General features: G+C 34.3%; 1 protein-coding gene across 1 annotated transcript; it reads left to right on the plus strand.

Annotated features, from left to right (window-relative positions):
• Positions 1-5,849: 5,849 nt before the first annotated feature.
• LOC147283054 (glucan endo-1,3-beta-glucosidase 8-like) lies at positions 5,850-9,163 on the plus strand. Its single transcript, XM_086246882.1, has 2 exons — positions 5,850-6,477; positions 7,857-9,163. The coding sequence occupies exons 1-2, from the start codon at positions 6,131-6,133 to the stop codon at positions 8,968-8,970; spliced, it is 1,461 nt and encodes a 486-aa protein (XP_086103008.1). The 5' UTR covers positions 5,850-6,130; the 3' UTR covers positions 8,971-9,163.
• Positions 9,164-10,997: the final 1,834 nt, after the last annotated feature.

Consider the following 10,997-nt stretch of genomic DNA (forward strand, 5'->3'; position numbering starts at 1 on the left):
TACTAGTACGATGTGATTTTATGCAGTCCTTGAGATCTTACTTTGATTGAGTTTTAAGTTGTGAGATTTCATTATTTGATTTTTAGTATTCTTATTTGAGGTTTTAGTTGATATTACGACCTAATATATTTTGTGGGGAAATTTTGAAGTCTCTGATATATATGAGTTATTGAAATCTATGTGTTTGAGGGCTTCATGATGTTTTCGAAAGGAGTTTGTAAATTGGTTTTAAAACTGGGGGATTTCAAAGAGCGATTGTAAGGTCTTAAAGGTTTATATTTTATGACTTTCAAAAGATAATCAAATTTTATGTTTCGTTTTCTTAACTTGTCCACTCACTGAGTTTATCTCACAGTTTATCTTGTTTTGTCTTAAATTATCCCCCCAGGTAGTAGCTTTGGTGGAGGTCGAGCCAATAACGTCGAGGCATTTACGTCCATATTCCTACTCGGACCAGTAGGCGCCATTTTATTTTTGTAAAAATTCCTTGTAATAGGATAGTGGCTCTGATAACTACTCTTAAATTGTAAGTTGATTTTCTTTGAAATTGTTGGGTCTGAGACCCTTTTTGGTTGTGGTAGAGGTGGTTGTTAGGATTAGAGTCTTTAAGGACGTGTGACCTAAAAGGATGGGTCATAACGAGATTGTGTTGAACTTAACTTTTGAGTAAGTTGTCGTATTGTAAGACACTAGGGACACCAGTTACCAAAGGATCTCTTTGTGACGTGACAAGAAGACAATGAATTCAAGATGGATAGGGATGCATATGCTATGTAAAATAATACGTGAAGAGCATTGGATTCCAAGTAGGGGGATTTATTCTACATTCCTGACTATGAACTTTGTGTGTGTTTATGTTTTTAAATTATTATAACATGTTTTTATTATAATTGGTTTGAGAATTAAGGTAGTCTTGTCGGTGACCTTGGGTTCAAGCCCCTAAACCTTCTAGAAGAATTGATCAGTACATTATGAAGAGTTTAGCCAAGCTAACACGTGGCTACGTGTGCTTGTGCGAAACAACTACCCATGATTGATTAGGTGGCAGTGATACGGTATCTAAATTGTGAGTTCCTATTTTTGTTTACCATGACACTCTCACTATGAATGCTATTTCTTTTAATAGCTGATCATAGTTGTACCTAACGTGTATCGACCATCAGGTATGAATGATTTGCTATAAAATTGCATGTTTATAGTCATATTGTTGTACAGCTGAGTTATAAATGTTTTGAGAGAATTTCAAAGATAGGTTTTGAAGAATTTGTTTTGGATGATTTAAGAATCCAATGAAAAAGGATTTCAAAGGAAAGGTTTGAAGAACTTAATTATTTTGATGTTGAAGATCCGTAAGAAAATGATTTCCACTATGATTTACATTGAAAAGGTTTTGGGGTTTTCAAACTAGGTAGGGTCCCTTGAGGGGAATCTATGATCGTATGAGATGCTTATTCCTTACATTGTTTTTGTATTCCTTTTTTATTGGATGTTTTATAGGTACGATAGAGCATGGTAAAAAGACGAACTTGGACGAGACTCGAGCAAAGCAGCATCTTGAGACTTGTCAACTTCCTGAATTTGATTGGTGATGTCATTTAATTGTTTTCTCATACCGAGTATGTTTTGAATGATTTTTCTCCATTGTTTGGAGATGATTTTGAACTATTTACTTTGATTTTTCGTTTGCGTAGCTATGAAACCTTTATTCTATGATTGCTATGTATTTTGAATTTATGTAATTCTTCAAGGTTGCAATGAACTATTGTAACATTGGAGATTGGTTTTATAAAGAAGTTTTATTTTTACTTCACTTGTTTCCGCTATTTATTATCTCTGATCAAACCCGTACTGAACCCAAAAGGCTTAACCCACCTTGAATATCATGAGAGATTAATGCTTGATTTAGTGGTATTAATCTCTTAGGGCATTCAATGTAGGTGTCTTTGTTGCATACCTAGGGTTCGGGGTGTGACAGTCGGTGACCGACATGCATCTCAAAATAAAAAAGCAAAAACTTCATTTCAGAATCACACCAAAATGACGAAAATACACTCGATGGTTAACGTTGGCCTCAATACCCAACGCATGTATTCTTGTGGACTGACCTTAGTCATCACGTCGTTTATTTATCACTTATATGACCTTAATATTTAATTAGATTGATTTTATTTAAAAAAAAAGTCGGGCAACGTTTCAGCTTAAATAAATAACTTTTAAATAAGCTGAGTAAGAGGGATTACCTGACAAAAACCTTGCACGGGCAAAGTTTTCAATACTACTTGAGTTGCTAATTTAGATGACAAAGAAAGTCTAATTAACAAGAGATTAATCTAACAAAAATTTGACAGAATCTCAACAAGGGTTAAGAGATTAGCAAAGGCTTTTGGGGTCAAAGCCTAATTTCTGTAGAGTTTTGGCTCAGAAACCTCCTGGATGGTAGAGCTCGTCACCACGAGTGCGTAGGCAAAAATGGTTTGCCAATCAGACCTCCAAAACTCTAGTTATGATCAAAAGAAAATTTTTTTCTATTTGATCCTAGAAAGAGAAAGTGAAGCTAGAAAGAGAAGCTTTCTAACTTAGAAAAGAGAGAGAATTCTAGAGAGAGCTCTTAAAATTTAAGAAAAGGTGTGAATGAAAATTATGGAATGAGGGGGGTATTTATAGGTGAGTTATGGTGGAATTAAGGACTATAATTGATTTAGGATGGATGGCTAAGATTTAGATCAAAAAATAATGTGGGCATTATCGAAGAAATATCACACCTCGCCTCGACAGCGGCCGTCTTTCAATAAGTAGTCAGCCGTGGGCTAAGAAGCCTCGTAGTTAGACTTAACATTGATTGAAGCAGCTCTAAAAATCTAAATATAATAAAAAAATATTTTTATTCTATGGACCTCCGACCAATGAGCTTTCTGGGCTTTTTGGGCTTTAAAAATAGAATGAGCTTTCTAAAAAAAAAATCAAATGGGCTTTAGAAATATGGAAATGGGACTAAAAAACTAATGGGTCTCAAAATAGCAAAATTGGACTACATACACAATTCAAAATGGGCGGCAAAAAAGAGAGAGACACGGGCTTGGCTAAGGGTCAAACGGGTCGCTGGGTTAGGGGTGTTGTCCAATCACGATGCTCTACGTGAGACCAAGTTAAATTTATCTTATTTTTCCTATTATTTATCCCAACTTCAAAATTCATCGAAAAATCATACGGACTCGTCTCAGTGAGTACTAACTCTCTAAGGGGTCAAAAATATTATTTTGATTTATAGAATTTTTTTGAAAATTTCAAATCTTCCCAAAATAAATTATAAAAAATCAAAATAATTGACAAAAAAACTCAAATAATTCTAGAAAAATTTTAGAAAATTACCAAAAATATAATCAAGTACAAAATAAATTTGAAAACAATTCTTGGGGTCTCACAGTTACTTTCACTACTCAAAAAAAAAAAAGTGAGTGGGTTTGACCTACAAGTCAACTATGGTCAAGTGATACCATGAAAAGTTCATAGTGAATTTTCACCGGGTATTTGAATTTACATGTCGATATCCATGATGATCCTTAGAGAATTTTGGCTAGAGTGAAAATTACATGTTTCATTTATATATTTTGTTAAACAATATGCTCTATATATCTAGCCTTCAAAATTAAAAATTGAAAATCAATCAATGAATATAATCAAGGATCGTAAGCTCGATGATCTCAAGCTCGCAATCTCAAATTCCCAAATCCCTAGCTCCAGCTCTGATTGAGTTTTCGTAATGAAAAATATGATAGGAAAAAAAATGACTAAAACTAACATAGTAAACGACAAAAGAAAACAAGATAAGGGCATAATCGAAAATAAGAAATAAAAAGTCAACATGTTTTGTTTGATTGTTGACCAGCGGGCGTCAGCTAAGAAATAAAGCAAAAAAAAAAAAGAGGTCTAAATTATTTCTAATAAAGATGGAGGTTAGGAATTAACCCCATTAATAATTAAGGCTTAGTAATTATTTACTATAAAATTAATAACAAATTACATTTAAATCAATAAAACATTTCAATATTACATAATGACAAATGTGAATTTTCTTTTCCTATAAAAGTTATTGAGTTTTGAAATTTTATTCCATTTTAGTCACTAAATCTATTCCACTTGTTGATGTCATGTATTTTTTTATTTTGTTTTTTTTATTATTTATAAGCGTAAAATTGTGACGTTGCACTTGATTTGATTTAGAGTATAGAAATAGAGTTTAGGGTATATAAATAGAGTTTAGGGTTTATAATTAAGTTTCTAGAGAAAAAGAGAAATTAAGAGAAAAAGAAACTAATCAAGAAAGAAAGAAGGAAAGAATGCACGAAGTAAGTAGACATTAAATGAAATTATAAAGAGAGCAACAGCTGTAGTCTGCTGCTGCATATTTGGCATATGTGTCATAATGGTTAAAAATGCGAAAAGGTCCAAAGACTCCGAACCCAAAAACAGTACTCTTTCCCTTCTCACCAAAAAGAAAAAGAAGCTTTTTCCAATCTCCAAAAATGGATCCAATCTGCCGATGACCGACATCTCAAACTAAAAAAGTGGAGACTTCATTTTCACGATCACGCCAAAATGACGTAAATACCCTCCATGGTTAACGTTGGCCTTGTCCCCTGGCCATTGGGCCTCGCCCATTCTAGTGGGAAAACGTGGGATGTCGGACTCAGATGTAAGTGGGCCACGTCATCACCGACTTATAATCTCCTATTTCTTAGATTTTTCAAAGCTGTGACGTGTTTTTTCCTTTCTTTTTCTCAAACCTGACTAGTAATTCCATACTTAATTTGCTTACTCCAACACTTTAAATAATAATATTTCGAATTGAAAAACAACAGAAAAGGACAACTCTGTTGTGTTTCAAAAGGCAACTTTCCAGATCAGAATAGAATCAGAGGAAAGAAAGAGAGAAAGCGAAGAGACACAAACACTTACAACTTTCCATGTATTGTTATTCCCTTCTTTGTATAAATTATAATTGTATTTTGGCAAGTTTTGTTTACTTATTAAATATTTATTTGCTTCAAAGTTCAAACAAGCAAAACCAAAATATATTCATTATTACTAATAATTTACTCAGTTGCTCTGAAAGTCTGAATACCACGCACCCATAACCCTTTCCTAGATAGTAGATATTATTATTATTATTTTCTAGAGCTTTCTTTCTTTCAAAATCAAATTCTAGCCGTTAGACTTGGGAGCCAAATTCTCTCGCAAACCCAGAAAGCAGAAATTGGGTTTCTCTTTGTCTCCTTCGCAGTGGTTTTGTCGTAAATCTTTTGGATTTTCTTGTCCAAAACTTGCCCTTCTGGTTTACAAATCTCCCATTAGGCATATTAGGGGCAGAGCCATTGCGTTTTATTGTGATTGACTGATTGGCATTGGCAATGCCCATCAGTTTACTTTAGTCGCTCTTCTCTGCTCTCACATTTTATTCGACATTCCTTGCTTCCAAGTTCAAAATTGTGTGAAAATTGGGGTTTGGGTTTGCATTACATTACAATCTCTCTCTCTCTCTCTCTCTCTCTCTCTCTTCTTAGTACAATTCTCATTCATATTGCTCTCCAATAAAGCAAAACGCTTATTGTTTTTCTATAACTCCATACATACACTTTTTTTTTTTTTTTTTTTGATAAAGGGGTCTTTTGGGTTTTGATATATAGTTGCAACTTGCATATATACAAATATATGCATCACAGTAACGTCAGTCTCAGCTTTGTCGATTACCCATAGTCGGTGCCAAAAGGTGTGGTCTTTTAACTCTTTATACACTTAGACACATTATTTTCCTACTATTATTATTTATTTTATCCTTTTGATTCGACATATATTGGATCCCCATTCTCTCGATTTCACCATCTCAATCTTCGTGCGTGGGTTGAAATAGTGGAAAATAAATATCTCTGGATTTTCGCTGATTCTCCGAACCTACCTGCAACCTTTTCCCTTTTTTTCTCTCTGTTTACAAACGGTGGAAGCGTATTTTATTTTTTTTTTCTATTAAGATAAGATTTTTGTTCCACTGCCTTTTTCATAGGGAACCCAGTATTATTTTCCCGGGAAGTTGATTCCTTTTCCTAGGAAAATAAAAGAAGAAGAAGGTGAAAAGATGGGAAGGGTGCGATTTCCCAAGTGGGGTTTGCTTGTGTTGCTGTTGGGTTGCTTCTGTCTCTGTTCTTGTGTTGTTGAAGGTCTTGGTGTGAATTGGGGAACGATGGCAACCCATAAGTTGCCTCCTGACACTGTGGTTCAGATGTTGAAGGACAATGGGATTCAGAAGGTGAAGCTTTTTGATGCAGACCAGTCTACCATGAGCGCTTTGGCTGGCTCTGGTATTGAGGTCATGGTTGCTATTCCCAATGATCAACTTAGTTCCATGACCAACTATGCTCATGCCAAAGAATGGGTCCGGAGGAATGTAACCCGCTACAATTTCAATGGAGGAGTTAACATCAAGTATGTCAATTTTTTCGTTTCTCCAACTGTTTAAACCTTTTGTATTGAAATACACTTTTGAATTTTCATTGCATGGTTTTATAATTATAGTTTCATTGCTATTGCTATTTGCTATGAATCTATGATTTGTGTTGGTCTTTCTGTATCTGTAGCATAATGGCTTTATGCAGTTTATATGTTATTCACTATTTCTGATAATTATTTGCTCCAATTTGTGAAATTTCTGGCATATTCTTAATTTTCTTTGTTTTATTTATGATTCAGATTATTTATGTCCTACATATGTTTTTTTCTATTTTTTGGTGCAACTCTGTGCTAATATTATAGGTGTTAAGCAGCTAGAACTACTTTGGAGTTTCTTATTGGTTGAATTAATTCTGGAAATTTCTGTTGGAGAGCTTTTAGGGTTTGAGAACTTGTTCATTGGCAGTTTTAAATTGATGATACTTATGTGCATTGAATGCTGTGTCTTTTAATTTTATTTCCATAAGTTTGTCTAGAAATCCTGTCGGATATGTAGTTAGTTTATTTATTGATTTGTCTATTTCATTCCATTTTTTTCAGTTTCTTTCTGTCTGCTCTATAGAGTACATGCACTTCCTTGAACACCAATCCTCTGAATAATTGCTGATGGTTGTTGAAAAAGGAAAAAGGGATATATATATATATATATGTATATATTGTGAAACAGAGCAGTAAGATCACCATTTACCAACAAGAAATAAATTTAATGGGAAATACAAAAGACCAAAAAATTTATTTTGACAATTTGATAGTTTGCATGGTTCTGGGCTCTGTACACCTCACATATGTCTAACTAGTTTTAGAAGAGATCTGTTTGTTGTATTGGACCACCACCTTGATTTTTAAGTTCTTTTCTTCTTTTTGGGAAGACCTGGAAGACAAATGTCATACAGTATACTGGACCTTAACCAAAATATTTTTATGTTTGTTAGAGTTAAAAAGGTCTATTTATTAAATTAGAGTTTTTGGTAATGTAATATCTTATAATTTGTTCAAATAAGTAATGTGTGTACCTATTCTTTTGGATATAACCTTTCATGGAGTCAAGTTGACTCAGACTACTAAAATGGAACAAAAACTTGGTAATAATTTTTTCAAATTGGTAAGAACTCATGGAATTTGTTTTAACTTTTCTATTCTTTTCTGCATTAGTAGGTTATAGAAGTAAGGAATTAGTATAGGATTACAAGTGTTATTAGTAATGCAACCTTTGCTCTCACTTTCAAGCATTTTGATTTATATCTATGTTCTGATTTATGTGTACTTGGGCTTTACTTTAAGGTTGTGGCTTTGTTTGAAAAAATGCCCTGCAACAATCTGTTCTTTTTTCTTATTATTTTTCTATCTTGGCATAGATATGTAGCAGTTGGGAATGAGCCTTTCCTTACATCGTACAATGGTTCATTCCTGAATGTCACGTTCCCAGCACTTGAGAATGTTCAAAATGCCCTAAATGAAGCCGGGGTTGGAGATTCCATAAAGGCTACTGTGCCCTTAAATGCTGATGTCTACAACTCACCAGTTGACAACCCTGTTCCATCTGCAGGAAGGTTCCGGAGCGATATTAGTCAACTGATGATCCAGATTGTCCAATTCCTGAACAAAAATAAGGCGCCTTTCACTATAAACATTTACCCTTTCCTAAGTCTATATGGCAATGATGACTTCCCTTTTAACTATGCTTTCTTTGATGGGGAAACCACTCCCATTGTTGACACTACCACTGGGATTCAATACACCAATGTTTTTGATGCTAATTTTGATACCTTGGTTTCTTCCTTGAAAGCAGAGGGATTTGGGGATATGACCATTGTGGTAGGAGAGGTGGGATGGCCGACAGACGGGGACAAGAATGCCAATGCAGGTAATGCTTACAGATTTTATAATGGGCTTTTAACAAGACTGGGGAGTAACAGAGGCACCCCATTGCGGGCTGGATATATAGAAGTTTACTTGTTTGGACTTATTGATGAAGATGCAAAGAGCATTGCTCCAGGAAGTTTTGAGCGTCATTGGGGAATTTTTCGTTATGATGGGCAGCCAAAATTCTCCTTTGATCTCTCTGGTCAGGGTCAAAACAAGTTGTTATTGCCTGCAAAGAATGTGGAATATCTTCCCAAAAAATGGTGTGTGTTTAATCCAAACGCCAAAGATCTGAGCAAGCTTGCAGATAACATAAACTATGCTTGCACCTTTGCGGATTGCACAACACTGGGATATGGGTCTTCTTGCAACAATTTGGATGCTAATGGCAATGCTTCATATGCATTTAATATGTACTACCAGGTGCAGAATCAGGATGATCTGTCCTGTAACTTTCAAGGTTTGGCTGGGGTAACAACACAGAACATTTCACAAGGAAATTGCAATTTCATCATTCAGATAGCTTCATCATCCACTTTTTCTCTAACTCCCTCCTCATTGGTAGCCTTAGTATTTGTGGGAGTATCCACACTACTCTTGCTATAGACTTTTGTAGATAGCTGAGATTTACTGTTATAATCCATTTTTTTTGGCTTCATGCATTCTGTGGCCTTCTGGGGTTATTTTAGTTTTTACAGATCAACTTGATAAAATTTCATGGAGTTTATTATTCTCATATCTTAAAAGCATCAAGATTCTTTGTACATGGGGGTTGATATATGATGCTGTTATATTTCAAGACCATAATTCATAGGGCTATTGGATTTTTTTATCATTTAACTATTTGCGGGTTCTGTTTGTGATTTACTTACTCTTTTTTTTTGTCTCTGGAAAGGTTGAAATTAATCATGTCTTTTGCCAACGTTGTAGTCCGAATAATCATCCCTTGTGGAGAGTAATGTTTGGCGCTGCTTCTTGGAAGCGATTTTATTTAGTAGTGTTTTTACTGGAAGCGCTTCTGCTAAGAAGCACAAATATATTTTTATAAAAATTGGAAGTGATTCATGCACAAGCACTTGAAAGTGCTTCCTGAAGAAAGCATATGACAGGTGCTTTTTAAAAAACCCCTTGAAAGCACTTTTATATTTCAAAAGTATTTTTATTTATTTTTGTCAAACGCTATCAAAAGTGTTTTTACTCATTTGAAAGCACTTTTAACAATTCAAAAAGCAGTGTCAAACGAGCCCTAAATATTCGACCTGATAGCCCAGCCCATAAATTAATTCGAGCCTTGACTTGAGGCCATGGTCCTGACCTGACACAAACACAATCAGTCCGAACTCAAAGGCCTAGCTGACTCATGTGGAGCTGGAGCCTTGACTGTTATAATCCATTTTTTTTTTCTTCTATTGGTCGCCTATTTTTTGTTGATTTTGTTAGAATTGACAACCCATTTTTGGGGTTTTCCACAAACAATTTGGAAACACGTAATTGATATCTTATTTTGGAGTGGGGTACACGTTCAGAAGCGTAAAATCTTAGTTTTACATGAAATGACAATAGGCAACGAATATTGGTTGTCTGCTGCTAGGCGGTCTAATTTGGCGCTTGAACCAAATTGTTAAATTCACAGTTTCAATCATTTTTTTTTTTTTTTTGAGAAACAGCATAAACTTTCATTAATCAAGCAACTGGAAGAACATCATCAGCCAATCATTCAGGACAAGCCTCCTAAGCAAATTGATCATAGTAAGCCTTTAGACTTGGAGAGGCTCGATTTGCAAAACCCAAGGAATAACTCCGCTGCAGAATGTCAGAGAGGACTTGCACGGAGTGTTTATGACACATGTCAAACAAGTTCCTCTAGGGTTATGACAGGTATCACTACAAGAAAAACCTTCATATATATCAGTGATAAACCGATATCTATTTAGGTTTCCAACCGATATAATGCGTGCCGATATCTATTCTCCCATATTACATATCGGTTATTCACTGATGTCTATATTATATTAGATATCGTATTTGTTTGATAATCCGATATGATATACCATCATTGTTATCAGATATTAATGATTTCTGATACCTTAAAAACTACATTCCGATATGTAAGATACTTATGATATCATTAGTAATTTTGAAACCGATATACAAAATGTATTCAATATCGTCTTGGTACTAAAAATCAGATATAAAATGAGTATAGCATATCAGTTTTGTAATTAAAATTGGATATAAATGGTGTATCACATATCGGTTTGGTACTTAAAATCTGATATAAAAAGTGTATACTATATCGGTTTTGTACTTTAAATCTGATATAAAAGGTGTATAACATATCGGTTTTGTACTTAAAATCGGATATAAAAGGTGTACAACATACGGTTTGGTACTTAAAATCTGATATGTAAGGTTGGTGTGAAATATTTTTTTTTTTTTTTGTGCAAAACCTCATATAAATGCCATGGATATGCAAGTAGACAAATGTGTGGCCTAAAATTGGTGCATTTTCAAATTTGCCTTCCATTCAAATATTCCAAGTACAAAAATGCATTTCATTCATCCAAACATTCCAATTAAGTACAAAATAAAAAGATTACAAATTAATCCCACAAAAACAATAGTCCCGGCCA

Source organism: Dryas octopetala, chromosome 6, assembly GCF_963921425.1.
Source record: "Dryas octopetala chromosome 6, drDryOcto1.1, whole genome shotgun sequence".
Taxonomy (NCBI): Eukaryota; Viridiplantae; Streptophyta; class Magnoliopsida; order Rosales; family Rosaceae; genus Dryas; species Dryas octopetala.